The sequence below is a fragment of the Schistocerca piceifrons genome, chromosome 4, assembly GCF_021461385.2.
Source record: "Schistocerca piceifrons isolate TAMUIC-IGC-003096 chromosome 4, iqSchPice1.1, whole genome shotgun sequence".
Taxonomy (NCBI): Eukaryota; Metazoa; Arthropoda; class Insecta; order Orthoptera; family Acrididae; genus Schistocerca; species Schistocerca piceifrons.
The window spans coordinates 267,134,263-267,154,742 of NC_060141.1; the positions used below are offsets into that span (position 1 = coordinate 267,134,263).

At 38.4% G+C, this 20,480-nt stretch overlaps 1 protein-coding gene across 3 annotated transcripts in view; it reads left to right on the forward strand.

Moving 5' to 3' along the window:
- LOC124794860 overlaps nucleotides 1–20,480 on the forward strand; it is a 251,714-nt gene that overhangs the window by 81,974 nt on the left and 149,260 nt on the right. For all 3 annotated transcript variants that reach the window (XM_047258530.1, XM_047258532.1, XM_047258531.1), the window contains 2 exons: nucleotides 7,407–7,508; nucleotides 14,295–14,414. In XM_047258530.1, coding sequence (XP_047114486.1) covers nucleotides 7,407–7,508; nucleotides 14,295–14,414 — 222 coding nt within the window. The remainder of the gene's footprint in view (nucleotides 1–7,406; nucleotides 7,509–14,294; nucleotides 14,415–20,480) is intronic.

Sequence of the window (20,480 nt, forward strand, 5' to 3'; positions counted from 1 at the left end):
TTGCAGGATATGCTTCCTGCAACCACTCTAGAAGGAAAACAAAGACAGAGGATGAGATGGTCAGATGAAGTTAACCGACACCTCATGTTCTGTTATTACCAAGCAACAAACTTAGGAACCAACACAACTGGATACAGATCCCAAGTATACACAACATTTATTACCAGATACCCAGAATTAAAATTTTTAACAGAACAACGACTAGCTGATCAGATCCGTGTAATAATAAAAAATAACAGGATACCCCAGTCAGAATTAGAAAACATCAAACTACAAGTACAACAAATACTGGAACAAAACAATGTGCAATCAGAAGAAGAAGAAAATACAGTAATGGACTCAAACATCCCAGAGCAAACAAACAAAGAACAACATGCATCAATTAAACAATCAGAGCAAAACGAAATCTTAAGGCAGCCACCAGAACAAGCACAAATATAACACGAAGTGACACACATGTTAGATATAGAAGAAAAATTTCAGCTGACATATATAGAATACAAAGACACAAATACAGACATTAGACCATTCTTGCATAGACCGCCAAATAACCCACAAGTCGAAACAACAATAAAAACTATCAACACAATCATACACAACAAAATAAATGAAAACACAACTATGGAAGAGTTACAACTACTGGTTTATATAGGAGCACTCACTACACTAAATATACACACTAGGCAGAGATCAGAACCAACCAACACACAGAAGAAACCCACAAAACCAGCATGGCAACACAGGCTACAGATCAGAATAGAAAAACTGAGGAAAGACATCGGACAGCTAACACAATTTATAAGAAATGAAATGTCAGAAAAAAAACGAAAAAGGTTAGGTAAAATCTCACAACAAGAAGCGATAGAGCAATTAGATGAAAAGAAGCAGAATTACAAGCATTGGCCGAACAACTTAGAAGATACAAAAAAAAGTGAAAATAGAAGGAAACAAAACCAAACAATCGACACAAACCAAAAGAAATTTTACCAGACAATAGATAACACACACATTAAAATAGACAATCCACCAAACATAACAGACATGGAACACTTCTGGAGAAACATATGGTCAAACCCGGTACAACATAACGGGCATGCACGGTGGGTACAAGCAGAAACAGACTCATACAAGATGATACCACAAATGCCTGAAGTGATAATTTTGCAACATGAAGTCACCCAAGCAATTAATTCTACTCACAATTGGAAAGCCCCTGGAAAAGATAAAATAGCAAATTTCTGGCTAAAGAAATTCACCTCAACACATTCACATCTAACTAAATTATTTAACAGTTACATTGCAGACCCATACACATTCCCTGATACACTTACACATGGAATAACTTATCTGAAACCTAAATATCAAGCAGACACAGCAAACCCAGCTAAATATCGCCCCATAACATGCCTACCAACCATATACAAAATATTAACTTCAGTCATTACACAGAAATTAATGACACATACAACACTGAACAAAATTATAAATGAAGAACAAAAAGGCTGTTGCAAAGGAGCACGAGGATGTAAAGAGCAACTGGTAATAGATGCAGAGGTGACATATCAAGTTAAAACTAAACAAAGGTCACTACACTATGCATACATTGATTACCAAAAAGCTTTTGATAGTGTACCCCACTCATGGTTACTACAAATATTGGAAATATACAAAGTAGATCCTAAATTGATACAGTTCCTAAACATAGTAATGAAAAATTGGAAAACCACACTTAATATCCAAACAAATTCAAATAATATCACATCACAGCCAATACAGATTAAGTGTGGAATACACCAAGGAGACTCATTAAGTCCTTTCTGGTTCTGCCTTGCTCTGAACCCACTATCCAACATGCTAAATAATAGAAATTATGGATACAATATTACTGGAACATACCCACACAAAATCACACATCTGCTATACATGGATGATCTAAAACTACTGGCAGCAACAAATCAACAACTCAACCAATTACTAAAGATAACAGAAGCATTCAGCAATGATATAAATATGGCTTTTGGAACAGACAAATGTAAGAAAAATAGCATAGTCAAGGGAAAACACACTAAACAAGAAGATTACATATTGGATAACCACAGCGACTGCATAAAAGTGATGGAAAAAACAGATGCCTATAAATATCTAGGATACAGACAAAAAATAGGAATAGATAATACAAATATTAAAGAAGAACTAAAAGAAAAATATAGACAAAGACTAACAAAAATACTGAAAACAGAATTGACAGCAAGAAACAAGACAAAAGCTATAAATACTTATGCTATACCAATATTGACCTACTCATTTGGAGTAGTGAAATGGAGTAACACAGACCTAGAAGCACTCAATACACTTACACGATCACAATGCCACAAATACAGAATACATCACATACATTCAGCAACTGAAAGATTCACATTAAGCAGAAAGGAAGGAGGAAGGGGATTTATCGACATAAAAAACCTACATTATGGACAGGTAGACAATTTAAGAAAATTCTTTCTAGAACGAGCAGAAACTAGCAAAATACACAAAGCAATCACTCATATAAATACATCGGCTACACCACTGCAATTTCATAACCAGTTCTACAACCCTTTAGATCACATAACATCAACAGATACGAAGAAAGAAAATTGGAAAAAGAAAACACTACATGGCAAGCACCCATATCATCTAACACAGCCACACATCGATCAAGACGCATCCAACACATGGCTAAGAAAAGGCAATATATACAGTGAGACGGAAGGATTCATGGTTGCAATACAGGATCAAACAATAAACACCAGATATTACAGCAAGCATATTATTAAAGATCCCAATACCACAACAGATAAATGCAGACTTTGCAAACAACAAATAGAAACAGTAGATCACATCACAAGCGGATGTACAATACTACCAAATACAGAATACCCCAGAAGACATGACAATGTAGCAAAAATAGTACATCAACAGCTTGCCTTACAACATAAACTTATAAAACAACACATTCCCATATACAAGTATGCACCACAAAATGTACTGGAGAACGATGAATACAAATTATACTGGAACAGAACCATTATAACAGATAAAACAACACCACATAACAAACCTGACATCATACTCACCGATAAATAGAAGAAATTAACACAACTAATCGAAATATCCATACCCAATACAACAAATATACAAAAGAAAACAGGAGAAAAAATTGAAAAATACATCCAACTGGCTGAGGAAGTCAAGGACATGTGGCATCAGGATAAAGTTGACATTATACCAATTATACTATCAACTACAGGAGTTATACCACACAATTTCCACCAGTACATGAATGCAATACAGCTACATCCAAACTTATATATACAACTACAGAAATCCGTAATTATTGATACATGTTCAATTACCCGAAAGTTCCTAAATGCAATATAACATATACCGTACAGTTAAAAGGAAGTCACGCTTGATCAAGGTCCGCGTCACTTTCCATTTTTGACCAGACATAACGTCTGAGAAAAGAAAGAAATAATAATAATAATAACCAATGCATTCTGCCTGACACTTGCAGGAAGTTAATACAGTACCTACATAGCCTAACCTGTTAAGCAGTTTCTTATTCTTATTGTTCTGATAAAGTTACAGATAATCTAATAAAATGCTAAATATCTCAAAAGTATACTTTTGAGGGATACTCTCCTTATTCAGAAACCAAAACTGTGAAAATGTAGTGATTCCTTAGTTGAGCGAATGGGTTGAAAATCACCTGTGTGTATTGTTCAAAAGAAATCCCATCCAAATGTGATTAGTATTCTGTGTGTTTTTTTAAAAAGACTTATAAAATGGCAGCATACAGCAGAATGTAGGAGGACTTAGCAGAGATGCAGGGTAGACAAAGTGGAGCAGGTCTCTGTCACTGTCCAAGCAGCACAAAGTTTTTGTGCCACTGTCACACCTATTGTCTGTATTATGAGTGTGTGTCAGCTGTTTGGTCAGGAGAGTGCTTTGCCAGTACTGAGGCTAGAATTCAGTTTCATTGTTATACATAAGCATTTAATGATGGTTTTCTTGATTCTTTCACTCCAGGGCAACCCAGCACTTTAAGATACCAATCATCTCGACTATTTTCGGATAAGTTGAAGGAAGAAATATGGGAGTAGATAGCAGGGGAATTGCATTGTACAAATTTTATTAGCAATTAGTGTATTTATTTATTTAATGTGGATCTTCATGATAAACTTTGAATATATGGACATGATTTGTTAATCACTTTTAGCATTGGCTTCTTTATAAAGCTACTAGCTGCTGCTGAACAGAACATGAACACTTCTCGATTTTTCCCTGGTAAGAAAATCTTCAGTTGTGTCTCTACAGCTGCATTGAGCAGTCAAGGGAAACTGGCTAGTAATCAGTGGTCACACATCCTCCTTATTGAGATTGCTTGATGTAATGTTTTGAACCTCAAATAATAATGCAATACACATTCCATATTCAGTCCTCAACTTACACTCAAAGCCTGTGACTCACTATACCAAATACATGTTCCCCTGCTAGACAAACAGAGAAAAGCCTCTACTTAAATCAATATTTTTCTTGTTACCAGTGACTTCATATTTAGCATAGCATACTACATAAAGGTTTTTAACAACATAAACACCACATCACATATGAAACATTAGGAGGTCCTTTCTATTGTGCAGGAAATCATTAACCTTGTGGGGTATTTAGAGTCCCATCAATTGGATTTTTTCTCGGTTTTGAATTGGAAAAAAGGTTTGAATCAGTTAATCTCCATATTGAGACCACATATACAGAAGTGAATGTGTAATGAGTATCGACTCTAGCCGTTAAGATGCAGAGCAGTTCTGTTTATAACTGATACGAGGGGTATCAGATAACAGAAGTTTTCTCACTGTAATATATTTCCCGTCAACAGTTCCAAAACAACTGTAAAATTACCACTTCCTTTCAAACTCTGAGTGTTGTGCTGCACAAGTGTGATGCGTGGAACTGTGTGGCTGTGCTGCTCTGCCTTACCTCTACTCTGCCTTTGTTGTGTGCAGTGTGCACTGCCCTGCAGAGGCCCTATTGCTCTGTTGTATCTCTGCTGTGTACAGTGTGCGTTGAGCCTAAATTAAGTGCAGTTACCCCTCAGTAAGCAACTGGCACTTATTGCCACTTAGTGAACAATTGCCACTGCCACTTATAGTCTAACCAGTGTAATATGATCCCTGAGAACTGGCTGTGCTGTTGCCTTCTTTCAGTTGCAAAGCACAAACGTCTGCAAGCAGAAACAATAACCATTTGCAGAGTGCAAACACCTTTAGGAAAACAATAGCCATCTGCAGAGCTCCGGCAGCACTGAGGTGTTGTCATAGACATGTTTACAAAATCGTGCCAATGTGTTTCGTTGATGTAGGTGCATGAAGCAGCCATGTCATGCCCACTGCAAGTGCTGGATATCTTCTTACACTGACTAAACTATAGTAATGAAACTGCCCAGTTGACATCTACAGAACATCCACTCATGGAAATTCAACCAATGCAGAGGAAGCAACAGTAACATGAAAGTAAAAGTACACTTATTTTGTAACAACTATTATATATCCAGAAACTAAGAAAAAATAAAATATTAATTGTGGCATATTTTAATTATTCAGCTGTCCACAATAAAAGAAATTAACACCCCACAATGTAAGAAAACCAAAAAATGCAGAACTAGATAAGTGGATGAACTAATGTTACCAGGCTGTTGTACATGCTGTACTTGCTTATTTCATCAACAAATATGCACTTCATTTGTCTGAGTAATTTCCACCATGAAGTGACTTATAAATTATACATATTACATGGTAGAGCATAGACTAATACCAGTAAACATTAGTAAATACACTGTCGACGATATACCGAATCTGTTCAAAAAATTCCGGAACATTTGTAATTTCTTGCCAGTGGTGTTTTGGAGTTAATTGTGGTTGGCATCCCCGCAGACGCCTGTGTTTAATGTGTAACTGCTGGGTGTTTCACTGTTCTATATCTGTTAGTTATTGTTCAGTGCTGTATTGAGTAGAACACTGTGTTGCACAGCTTACGAAATTTGAGGTGGCAGAGTTAGAGGCGCTATGCATGTGCATTAAATTTTGCATGAAATTCATGACAACATTTACAGAGACACAGCAAATGATGCAGACGGTCTACGGTGATGAGTGCTCAAGCCATACTCAGTGTTATGAATGGTTCACACGGTTTAAAAATGGCTACATGGAAGCTAAAGATGATGCCCTTCGACATCTACTGATGATGCTCATGTCAGGAACGACAATGAAATAGTGCATGCCAATCAAAGACTGACTGTCAGAGAGATTGCAGAAGAATGTAACATTTCTATTTGGTCATGTCAGGATTTCCTGACACAGCATCTTGGAATGCATCATGTTGCTACTAAGTTCATCCCACGGCTCATGAGTCAAGACCAGAAAGACGTTTGCCTCACAATCTGTGGAGAGCTTTCGGATTGAGCAAATGAGATGTTGAGACCAAAGACCAAAAAACGCTTAGCAGGTCAGAGATGATGATAGTTTTCTTTGACAGTGAAGGATTAGTTCATCATGAATTTGTGCCACATGGACAAACTGTTAATCGATGGTGTTGCGACGCCTGCGAGAAAATGTGAGAAGGAAATGGCATTAAATGTGGCGAGACAATTCATGGCTCTTGCATCATGATAACAAACCTGCGCATTCATCCCTGTTGGTGTGTGACTGTTGCACAAAACACGAAACCACTGTGCTACCTCATCCTCTGCACTCTGCAGACCTGGCACCTGTGGACTTTTTTTATTTCCAAAGTTGAAAACCCTGTAGAAAGGATGAAGATTTCCAACAATAGGTGACATGAATGAAAATTCGCAGACGGCACTTTGTGCGATCCAGCAAGATGTTTACCAAGGCTGCTTCCAGAAGTGGAAACAGCATTAGGAGCAGTGTATCAATTGTGGAGGAGAGTATTTTGAAGGAGACCATGCACAACAAGTAAAAGGTAAGTGTAGAAAAATTTTGTGGGCAAAGTTCCAGAATTTTTCGAACAGGCCTCATATACTATAGAGGCATTCTAATATGACTCTCTGCACTGGTTTTTTGTCTGCTCCATAGTTCTCAGTATCCCCCACAGAATGTCAAATTATACTGTGCATGTGATACTGTAACCAAACAGAAAACATCAGGGAGAACCAAAGCAAAAATGGCTATTTTGTAATATCTCCACAAAAATATTTGAAGCACAAATGTGAAAGAATGCGTACCCTAAAATATTATTCAAAATGTTTATTGTAGAATTAAGTAATGCTTTTTGTATGTGAATACAAAATCCAATAACTGTTTGTCATTTATTTCATAATCCGTAATTTTCAAACTTCATTTCAGATCTCCCACTCTCAGTGAAATCAAAGTTCAAGAATGGTATTCCTAAAAAGTGGCAAACCATTGCAAAATTTTGGGATAATATGCAGAAACACTCCTTTTATAGTAAGTACTGAAACTATATGTTAGTGTGATGATGTAAATCTGCTGGTCTCTGTAATCTTAAGTTGGGTATTGCTCCACCAGATTTAATAATTGTTTACTAACTGTCTGAACAGTAGTTTTAGACTAAACTATGCATTTTTAACAGGCAATATACTGTTAAATATGCTGTATATAACAAACTTGATGTCCAAATACCAGCTTTTGAATGTTCAGGACTTGAGTGCTCCACATTCTCATTCCATCAATTATGTTATTTGCAAAATATGCCCATAATTGCCGTAACATGGAAGTTTACTGTACAAATATGAGCCTCACATGTCTGCAGTAGACATTCTAAATTGCTACTCTTGGTGCAATTCCTGTACATGAATAATTTCTAACTATTAGTCGAAAGCAATAGTGTAATATCTATGCAATATATGCACCAATATTTACAGAAGGCACAGTTGTAAATGATGCAGTAGTTTTGAAAGTGGGAGAGTATAAAGTCAGATTTTAAGAAATAATTTCGAGTGATAGAGAACAGAATTAATGCCCTGATGATGTACATATTGCTTAAAGAAAACTAAAATAACTTAAGTATCTTAAGACATCAGTATATGGTTATAAAAGTATGAGTACAATTATTTGTGTTGTAAAAGTATGGGTGCTGCTGAAATCTTACTGTCAGTGCGAACAAAAACTATAAATATTAACATAATAGCTGTAGGTGAAAACAAAGTTTAGTAGCTAAATTTTGTGATAGTTAGCTTCATGCTGCACAGATCAGGTGCATGATTTTCATCAGAATTATGTGGAACAAGTTAGTATACATGCTACATATACATTATTTGTTTCCAAATATGCTGACAATTTATAGGTTATTAAGTAGTACTCTTAAGAGATATCTACAACAGAATTGTTGGTAAACACTACATATTTTTCCCATTCCTCACAATTCTGCAATTCAGACAAGAAGACAATAGAATACACTGAATAACTAATGAGGTACCTCCTCATTAGTTATTCAGTATATTCTATTCTCTTCTTGTCTGAATCCACATTTCACATCCATTCTAAGCTACACTCTCTCCAAATACCTTCTTAAGAATGGTCCCTAGTGCATAAATTTACAGGCGATGTCAGTAAATTTCTCTTTTTCGGAAACATTTTTCTTGCGGTTGCTAGTCAGCATTTTATGTACTCTGTACTTCACTCATCATCAGTTAGGTTGCTGCCCAAATAGCAGTACACACAGACTACTTTTAGCGTCTCCTTTCCTAATCTGTTTCCCTCAGCATCAGCTGATTTAATTTGACTAAATTTCATTACCTTTATTTTACTTTTGTAACATGTTTGAAGAAACTATTCCGTTCAGCTGCCCTGGCAGGTCTACTGTCGTCTCTGACACGTTACAATGTCATCGGCAAACAAAAAGTTTTTATATTTTGATGAGTTGCCTGTTGGATTCTGTCTCAGGACCTTTGGCAGACATTTGTTTAATGATTTTGCTGACATTTTGCCAGCCTAAGTGGCTGGTGTTGTAAATGGTTCACCATTCATTGCTGGTAGTGGAGGGTGAGCATTTGACAGTGACAGCCACTTGTGCTGCCCTTACATCAGGAAAATTATTGAACAAATGTCAGTTGAAGTTCTTGGGACAGAAGCCAACAGACCGAACATCAACAAACGCCCACAAAAATTTTTCATGTCTTCTCCCAGAACTACAACTCCTTTTCAGAATTTCTCCTTTGTTTGCTTTACTGCTTACTGAATGTGCATTGGAAGAGGTTACAACCCTTTCTCACTCCCTTCTGAATTACTGCTTCTCTTTCACGCCCTTTGACTCCTATAATTGATGTGTTTTCTGTCAAGCTGTAGATAATGTTTTACTCTCTGATTTTATGCCTGCTCCAGTCAACATTGTTAAAAGCTTTCTGTAAATGTACAGATGCCATAAATGTCCTCTAAGATAAGTTGTGGTCAGTGCTACATTAATTGCTGGTGTTATTTTATTTATTGAAATGCTGCATATACTCTGCTTTTTTTCAAAATTAGGAGAGAGTACATTATTGGAAAAAAACATTAAAAAATTCTTCTGCATCTCTGTGTCATTTGTAATCCTCGTGTCAGCTCTAAAAGGTAGAACTCTACTTGATTTATGTTATGTGGAAAATCATTCACATGTTTAAGGAATTGGAATGGACCCAAAATTGAACAATGTGGGACTACTTTATTGATTTATTCCCAGCCACTAATATTATCTGACCTCCCATCATTATTTGAATTAACCAGTACTATTCTTTCTGTTCTTTGTTAATTATAAAACAAATAATTTTGTAAAAGTTGTGCTCTTTTGAGATATTAGTATGATCCGTAAAATCAAACATAGTCACAAAAATACTAAGTGACAACAATGTATAAATAACATTCTTAGTCAAAAACCCTTGAATCCAAACTGATGTGCTAAGTAAGTGGTTCCTACTAGACTCTGTTCTTGTGTATGTTACTTTCTTTTAATATTTTGGGAGAAGATATCGGTAAGGAAATTTGGTGATAACTGTTTAGACCTTTGTGGCACCTTTCTATAAAAAGATTTAAAATGATATATTGTACACTGCCAGAGAAAAAATTCCTGTGCTAGTGATAAATTACAAATTCGTGGGGGGGGGGGCGGGGGGGGGGGGGTTGTCATGAATTTTTTTTTTTGAGAGGGGGGGGAGGAGCAGGGGAGAGAAAAACACCACTTCATAATTCTGTTAGAAAAACTGTCAACGCCTTGTGAGCTTTTATTTTTGTTTTCCTTTATAATTTGTAGCAAGTGATCATCTGTTTACCAGGCAATGTGAAAATAAAAATAAATACACTATGTGATCAGAAGTGTCTGGACACCTGGCTGAAAATTACTTAAGAGTTCGTGGCACCCTCCATCAGTAATGCTGGAATTCAATATGATGTTGGCTCTTCCTCAACCTTGATGACAGCTTCCACTCTCACGGGCATATGTTCAATCAGGTGCTGGAAGGTTTCTTAGGGAATGGCAGCCCATTCTTCATGGAGTGCTGCACTGAGGAGAGGTATCGATGTCAGTCGGTGAGGCCTGGCATGAAGTCGGCATTCCAGAACATCCCAAAGGTATTCTGTAGGGTTCAGGTCAGGACTCTGCACAGGCCAGTCCATTACAGGGATGTTATTGTCGTGTAACCACTCCACTGCAGGTCGTGCATTATGAACAGGTGCTTGATCTTGTTGAAAGATGGAATCGCCATACCCGAATTGCTTTTCAACAGTGGGAAGCAAGAAGGTGCTTAAAACATCAAAGTAGGCCTGTGCTGTGATAGTGCCTTGCAAAACAACAGATGGTTAAAGCCCCCTCCATGAAAAACATGACCACACCGTAACACCACCGCCTCCGATTTTACTTTTGGCGCTATACACACTGCAGATGATGTTCACTAGGCATTTGCCACACCCACACCCTGCCATCGGATCACCTCATCATGTACCGTGATTTGTCACTCCACACAACGTTTTTCCACTGTTCAATCATCCAATATTTACGCTCCTTACACCAAGTGAGGTGTCATTTGGCATTTACTGGTGTGATGTGTTGCTTATGAGCTGCCGCTCAACCGTGAAATCCAAGTTTTCTCGCCTCCCGCCTGTCATAGTACGTGCATTGGATCCTGATGCAATTTGGAATTTCTGTGTGATGGTCTGGATAGATGTCTGCCTATTACACATTATGACCTTCTTCAACTGTCGGCAGTCTGTGTCAGCCAGCAGACGAGGTCGGCCTGTACGCTTTTGTGCTCTGTGTGTCCCTTCACATTTCTACTTCACTATCACATTGGAAACAGTAGACCTATGGATGTTTAGGAGTGTGGAAATTTCAGGTACAGACTTGTGACACCCAATCACCTGACCACACTCGAAGTCTACGAGTTCCGTGGAGCATCCAATTCTGCTCTCTCACAATGTCTGACTACTGAGGTCGCTGATGGAGTACCTGGCAGCACAATGCCCCTAATATGAAAAACGTATGTTTTTGGGGGTGTCCGGATACTTTTGATCACATAGTGTGGCTCATACTTTACAGATAAACGAGAGACCAAAAACATCCAAGTCTGCATGCTTTCGTAACCATTGCCATTGCCATTGAAGGTAAAATCTTTTCGATTGTTAGGACACATCATGTTCCTCTTCAAGTCTTCCCATGACCAATGTTTTGACTACTCTGCTGGTGTCTTCTTCAAGGTCTTCTGCTGCTCAGTTAGCTGAAGACTATCAAAGATCAGTGTCACTTTGACATATAAAAGGGAGTTTTCTTGTATTTATTCGGAAGAAGTTTAGTTACTAGATGAAGTTCTTCTGACTGCTAATAGTGGGCCATCAAAGGAAGAGATGGGGAATGTTTATCAAAATATTATTGTTGTTCAATATAATGGAAGGAAACATTCCACGTGGGAAAAATTATATATAAAAACAAAGATGAGGTGACTTACCGAACAAAAGTGCTGGCAGGTCGATAGACACACAAACAAACACAAACACACACACAAAATTCAAGCTTTCGCAACAAACTGTTGCCTCATCAGGAAAGAGGGAAGGAGAGGGGAAGACGAAAGGAAGTGGGTTTTAAGGGAGAGGGTAAGGAGTCATTCCAATCCCGGGAGCGGAAAGACTTACCTTAGGGGGAAAAAAGGACAGGTATACACTCGCACACACGCACATATCCATCCACACATACAGACACAAGCAGACATATTTAAAGACAAAGAGTTTGGGCAGAGATGTCAGTCGAGGCAGAAGTGTAGAGGCAAAGAAGTTGTTGAAAGACAGGTGAGGTATGAGTGGCGGCAACTTGAAATTAGCGGAGATCCGCCAGGCCTCAATCTCCGCTAATTTCAAGTTGCCGCCACTCATACCTCACCTGTCTTTCAACAACTTCTTTGCCTCTACACTTCTGCCTCGACTGACATCTCTGCCCAAACTCTTTGTCTTTAAATATGTCTGCTTGTGTCTGTATGTGTGGATGGATATGTGCGTGTGTGCGAGTGTATACCTGTCCTTTTTTCCCCCTAAGGTAAGTCTTTCCGCTCCCGGGATTGGAATGACTCCTTACCCTCTCCCTTAAAACCCACTTCCTTTCGTCTTCCCCTCTCCTTCCCTCTTTCCTGATGAGGCAACAGTTTGTTGCGAAAGCTTGAATTTTGTGTGTGTGTTTGTGTTTGTTTGTGTGTCTATCGACCTGCCAGCACTTTTGTTCGGTAAGTCACCTCATCTTTGTTTTTATATATTATTATTGTTGTTCCACAGAGATGGCTTCCTGTTCATGAATTTTCATGAATTGACGTACCATGGCTGCGTATTTACTTCCTTAATGGCAGGGAACCAAGGCCGTATTATCTATTGAAGTTGCATTCATTCTTTAAAATCTCAGCCACTTCTAGGAAAATGTTGCCAGTTCTGCTCCTTAAGATTTCACACATTGGTGTAACAGTGTGTAATGTTTGTGCTCCTAAGTATATTCTTTTACTGTCCTTCCCATTTCTTCTATAAATTTTTCTGAAGCTATGTGTCACTTCATAGACTCCCACAGTGTTTGAAGATAGTCAATGTTGGGAAAAGTGTTTTATTTTGCTTTGACTGAAAAATTGGTATTCATACCATTTTTTTTTTCATAGAATTCGACTGATATGGTCAGTAGTTGTAGAAACAAATGGTAACCTGTCGAAGGGAGAAGGCAATTAATTGGCCTTTTTATTAGCGTTCTTAATAATATTTTGTTTTGAAAGACCTCTTTATGGGCAAAGCAATGTAGCCATTGACTTTCATTGCCTTCTTTAAGAAACTTGACACCGGTTCCACACTAGTATTGTCTGGATGCGGAAGGCACATGAAGACAGTGGGTTGAGCACTGCTTGCTTCTGGGGTGGGTGGCGTTGCAAAGTGGTATCTAAATACCTACTTGTGGTTGTAGGATTTCTGTACATTCATTGTCCTTCAGTGTCGTTAGATCTTCTATAGACCAACACATCGAGGAACCAGTGATTGATAATTATGCCTATCACTGAGCTAATTGTGAAGCAAAAAGATGCTGAAGAAGACCGCAGCAGAGGAGATGAAACATTGAGTGCATGGCAGAAATTGAAAAGGAATGTGGCGCGGCCTAACACCCTGGATTATTTCATCTTCTTACACATAGTAGAATGTCATCTCATTTTAGTAGAATTGTCGCATTTTATTTGTCACAAATGCTACAAAGGAAGATTTCATCTCCACCTCCACCACCACATCATTTTAGGTGTCGGCTCATCCTCTGGATACACATTTGTGCATTGTGTAGTTTCTTTTGCTTTGTGCGGCCTTATGCTATTGGTCATTTGGGCTAGTACATCTTTAGTGAAAGTTTCCATCCCAAGAGAAAGATTACTCTGAATCTCCTACCTGTTGCATTGCTATCCTTCAATACAGAACAATGCTGCTAATGCATGATTTGCTGTTTTTCATTAGTAAGGAATGAAATAATTCTGTGTAAGCCACTGAAATGTTTGTTGTCATATGTTATTTGATGAGTTAGGCACAAAACATTCATATTACAATTATTCATTATTTCTCTCAGATATGTTGTGGACTATATGTGAATAATCACCTGAATCATATACATAATATGGTTATATGGTGAATGCAAAATGGTATTTTAACATCTGTTGCTCCTAATTTTTTTCAGACTTCAATACTTTGTGTGTCATCAGCAACTACACAATTTTATTATTGTAATATTACATACACTTACATTTTTAGGGAAGCAGCTGAGGAGTTTCAGTTCCAGGTTTGCATGGCTAGAATCACTGAAATCCTCAGGACTGTTAAGAGTGAGTTCCAGAGGCCGTATTATAATACCTTCTCCGAAATATCTTAAAGGTGGGTGTGTGCTTACATAAAAAACTTATTTTCTAATTAAAAAGTGATAATTTTGTATGGATGAGTTTCATGCTGTTTCTGATCTTAGCTAACATTTTTGAAACTAAAATATTTTTATGTAATATGATAAGAAGGATAATACATTCTTGGTATGTGTGGAATTTAAAGTCCAAGAGCTTAACATCTGTATTATTATCTTTCACACATCAGAACATTATGTTGGCCTCGTCTGTTTTCAGTGTTCTTTACCAAATTCGTTACACGATTTCCGATAGTTCCACATCCATAATGACATTACCTGCTTCATTTTTTTTTAGGTGTGCGGGGGGGGGGGGGGGGGTACTTTACTATGTGTTATGTCCATTGGCTCTGTAGAAAAACTTACGTACTTACGTGGTTTGGCTCTTCAATATAAATGCCACTGTAGGTCATTGTTAACCCTTTGACTGCTGGAGGCGCACCATCTGCTTGGCGCGCTGAGGTGTTGAGGCCTGCGGCATAATTTGGCTACCTGTTCTGTGAGCCTGTCCCTCAAAGCCACTGCCAGGACCGGATCAGCCCGCGCTGCTCAACCAGCCCCGTGCTGAATCTTTCTTGGCTGATTACGACTCGCACAGAGCCAGCATGATTTTTTGGTGACTTACAGCTATAATATCTGGGCAATATTTTTTGTATTTAAATAAAATTTGTCCATCTTGTACAACTATACGCGTTCTCTTAAGAATTATAATGAAAAGAATTTTATGAGTCATATTGAGCCAGAAAATTGTAGGTAAATCGGCCAAAAAAATAGGTGCCCAAAAATATTTCGAAGTTTAGCTTCTTGTCTCTCCTGAACTAATGCTATGATGAATGTAAAACTTGGCATGAAGTTTCATTTCCATAGCACTTTTCAGTGCTGAATGATTTAAGGGCAAAATGAAGATTTTGTAAAAACGTGAAAAATTTGGTATTTTCGATCTGAATTTGCTAAAAAACTATGCTCTGTAAAACATACCAAGCCGTATAACTGGAATGAAAGTTGGCGTGCAAATCAGTCCCTAAAACAATGTAAACTTCGGATTCGCATTCCTAGTAGAGCGAACGCATGATGAAAATGAAATTTAGAGTGCAACAGATTGACAGTGCAATGATAAGGAATAAAAATTTTTATTCACCTACTATTTTCCAATAATCTACAAATTCCATGAACCATGGACCTTGCCTTTGGTGGGGAGGCTTGCGTGCCTCAGCATTACAGATAGCCATACCGTAGGTGCAACCACAATGGAGGGGTATCTGTTGAGAGGCCAGACAAATGTGTGGTTCCTGAAGAGGGGCAGCAGCCTTTTCAGTAGCTACAGGGGCAGCAGTCTGGATGATTGACTGATCTGGCCTTGTAATGATGTGATTACAAACACAGCGACAGTGACTGACCACGGCTGCAGAAGACAGATGGCAACACTGCCGCCTGCAGTCGGTACGTTGCGGAATGCAGCGACAGACAAGCTATGCAGTTGCCGTGAGCAACTGCGCGAGGCGAGATGTCTGTTAACACCACCGCTGTTATTGCGCTGTTGTTGGAAGAGGAAGACAACATTTTATTGTTGCATTCCACGAAAAGACGAAAGCTGGTAATGCCTTTATATAAAAGTAAAACTGCAGAAGGTAGTTATACAGCACTGATAAAAAGACATTTGTGAGGTGATAAAAATATCTTCAGGAGCCACTGTCGTTTAAATAAAAGACAGTTTAATTTCATGCTCAGTTTTATTAAAGATGACATAATGCCACAGTGCCTAAGAAACGCAATAAGTGCAGAAGAAAAATTATATTTGACACTGAGGTAAGTCCACAAAATGTTATACATTATTAGGTAGTGCTGCAGTTCCAAGACTTTTTGAGGTTGAAGGCCTGCTGTTATCACTTGGCTGATGTGTGTTTCACTGTGCAGCCATTATTTCACAATCAGAAACGATCATACTAATTTTTATTTTGGCTTCTGCCTTATAAACTGGAGGTAAACTCCTTACAACTGTGCTGATGTGACGGAAAAATAAGTCAATATCACCAACTTTGTGTTCCATAAATGTTTTAGTAAATTTTACCTAATTTCGTTCCTTTCTTTCGACATTTTTAATATTGTATCATCATTACTACAAACTTGACTGCATTTTATTTTCCGTGCAGGCACATAAGGTTCATCGTTTGTTACCACAGATGTCTCACCACTATTTCCTATTGTATGTGTTTCTGCTGTATGTTCTTCCTGTGATGCCGAAAGGTCCAGTTGACGAGTTCGATCTCCACTGTCTTCTTGGCTTTCTTGTATTGTAGTCTGTAATGATGTCAATTTAATATTTGTTCCTCCAGATCTGTGTAGTGCAACACTGTCAAGGAACGATTGCTGTTTGTGTCTTTTTGTTTTTGAATTTTTTGAGGCAGCAGAGCCCGTTCCTAATTTGCTTTTCTTCTTGAACCTCTGGTAACCGTCCCTTAAAAATTTCCGCTTCTTCTTACAGTCATCACCTGTAAATGGAAATTATATTAGCTGTATGTTTGCGTTTGTTTCAGATTCTTGGCCACAGGCGAAAGTTACCGGTCTTTATCATTTGCCTGTCGTATATCACCATCTTACATATCAAGAGTTGTTAAAAATGTTTTGAAGATATTAAGAGTAAGGCTGCTGCCCATGTTGATGCCACCTTCTACTGAATCAGATTTCAGACGTATTGAAGAAGAATTTTGGCTTAAACGCAATATACCTAATTGTGTAGGCGAAATAGATGGGAAACATGTTCGCATAAGGGCACCAGAGAAAAGTGGATCTCTGTTTTTTAATTACAAAGATTTTTTATTTCTATTGTTGTGATGTCTATTGTGGACGCAAATTGTAAATTCGTTAGCGTTGATGTCAGTGCTTATGGAAAAGAGTCAGATAACGGTATATTTCCGAAATCTGCCCTGGGCAAGAAAATAGCCACAAAGAAGTTTAATATGCCTCCACCAAAATGTTTGCCAGGCACAAATGTGGTATTACCACATTTCCTGATAGGAGACGAAGCGTTTGCTCTCAGTGATTGTATGATGAAACCTTATTCCAGAAGAGTTGCTGCATCACATCGAGACAAACAGATCTATAATTATAAATTATGCCATGCTCGTCGAGTGTCATAAAATGACTTTGGGCTATTAAGCCAAGTATTTAGGGTATTTTATAGTCCTATTGCTGTGGCGCCTGAAGTGGCTGACGACCTCGTTTTGTTGGCATGTTGTTTACGCAATTTGCTATGAGACAGTTATCTTGAAGAAAATGGTATTCCATTTTATAGCTGTAGTTTTAATGAAGCAATCAGCCAAAACAAAATGCATAGCTTTTCTCGTTTTGGAGGATTTCTAAGCAGCAGTGGTTTTGAAATTAGAGACAAACTTTAAGATTTTTTCTCCAGTGGATGCAGTTCTGTGGCGTGGCAAGAGGCAGCAGTTAACAATGGGTTGTGCATAACAATGGATTGTAAATAATGATTTATGTAAGACAAAACATATATACTATTGCATTTTTAACATCTTCATATAATAATTGTTAGTGCACATACGGATCTGTTTGTTAGTAAATAATTGGTTGAATATATGTACTTGTTTTATTTAACTCTTGTGCTATAGCTTTGCAGACGTTATCTTTCACTAGAACATTTCTGTATTCTTCATGCCCTGCATCATAAATAACAGAATATTTCGCCACACTGTTAATTAACTTTTCTTCATCGGAGTCCAAGAAACTCGTTTTCACTGAATTCGGTATGTTTGGCCTGTAAAAGCAGTCTCCGGTCGCTATGCAGTTCGGTGTCAGCGGCACTACTGGTTCCTGTCCGGATGTGCGGTACGTCACCAAAGCAGGTATACGGTGGCAGACGACGCTGCCGCCGTGTTCAGCACGCCTCACATTGCAAACAATAGCAACCAGTGGTGCCGCCTGCAGCCGGTCGGTGCAGTCTGAGGTCGTGTTCGGAATCATACCTTTACACTAACCAAAATGGACTTGCTGTGCTGGTACTACGAACGGCTGAAAGCAAGGGGAAACTACAGCCGTAATTTTTCCCGAGGGCATGCAGCTATACTGTATGGTTAAATGATGATGGTGTCCTCTTGAGTAAAATATTCCTGAGGTAAAATACTCCCCCATTCGGATCTCCGGGCGTGGACTACTCAAGAGGACGTCATTATCAGGAGAAAGAAAACTGGCGTTGTACGGATCGGAGCGTGGAATGTCAGATCCCTTAATCAGGCAGGTTGGCTAGAAAATTTAACTGGTGGCTAATCCAATCTGTAATGTCTAATTACGTGAATGATAAAGAGTTCATGTACCAGTAACAAGTAGTTCAGCATTAGCAAACAACAGAAAGTACTGCAACCACTGTCTTTACACATACCGAGATTTGCTAAGTAATAAATGATGCCAAATATGTGGAATACGGTGGATGGGGCATTATGTTGTTGTTGTGGTCTTCAGTCCTGAGACTGGTTTGATGCAGCTCTCCATGCTACTCTATCCTGTGCAAGCTTTTTCATCTCCCAGTACCTACTGCATCCTACATCCTTCTGAATCTGCTTAGTGTATTCATCTCTTGGTCTCCCTCTACGATTTTTACCCTCCACGCTGCACTCCAATACTAAATTGGTGATCCCTTGATGCCTCAGAACATGTCCTACCAACCGATCCCTTCTTCTGGTCAAATTGTGCCACAAACTTCTCTTCTCCCCAATCCTATTCAATACTTCCTCATTAGTTATGTGATCTACCCATCTAATCTTCAGCATTCTTCTGTAGCACCACATTTCGAAAGCTTCTATTCTCTTCTTGTCCAAACTATTTATCGTCCATGTTTCACTTCCATACATGGCTACACTCCATACAAATACTTTCAGAAACGACTTCCTGACACTTAAATCAATACTGGATGTTAACAAATTTCTCTTCTTCAAAAACACTTTCCTTGCCATTGCCAGCCTACATTTTATATCCTCTCTACTTCGACCATCATCAGTTATTTTGCTCCCCAAATAGCAAAACTCCTTTACTACTTTAAGTGCCTCATTTCCTAATCTAATTCCCTCAGCATCACCCGACTTAATTAGACTACATTCCATTATCCTTGTTTTGCTTTTGTTGATGTTCATCTTATATCCTCCTTTCAAGACACTGTCCATTCCATTCAACTGCTCTTCCAAGTCCTTTGCTGTCTCTGACAGAATTACAATGTCATCGGCGAACCTCAAAGTTTTTATTTCTTCTCCATGAATTTTAATACCTACTCCGAATTTTTCTTTTGTTTCCTTTACTGCTTGCTCAATATACAGATTGAACAACATCGGGGAGAGGCTACAACCCTGTCTTACTCCCTTCCCAACCACTGCTTCCCTTTCATGTCCCTCGACTCTTATAACTGCCATCTGGTTTCTGTACAAATTGTAAGTAGCCTTTCGCTCCCTGTATTTTACCCCTGCCACCTTTAGAATTTGAAAGAGAGTATTCCAGTCAACATTGTCAAAAGCTTTCTCTAAGTCTACAAATGCTAGAAACGTAGGTTTGACTTTCCTTAATCTTTCTTCTAAGATAAGTCGTAAGGTCAGTATTGCCTCACGTGTTCCAGTGTTTCTACGGAATTCAAACTGATCTTCCCCGAGGTTGGCTTCTACTAGTTTTTCCATTCGTCTGTAAAGAATTCGTGTTAGTATTTTGCAGCTGTGACTTATTATTAAACTGATAGTTCGGTAATTTTCACATCTGTCAACACCTGCTTTCTTTGGGATTGGAATTACTATATTCTTCTTGAAGTCTGAGGGTATTTCGCCTGTTTCATACATCTTGCTCACCAGATGGTAGAGTTTTGTCAGGACTGGCTCTCCCACGGCCGTCAGTAGTTCCAATGGAATATTGTCTACTCCGGGGGCCTTGTTTCGACTCAGGTCTTTCAGTGCTCTGTCAAACTCTTCACGCAGTATCATATCTCCCATTTCATCTTCATCTAAATCCTCTTCCATTTCCATAATATTGTCCTCAAGTACATCGCCCTTGTATAGACCCTC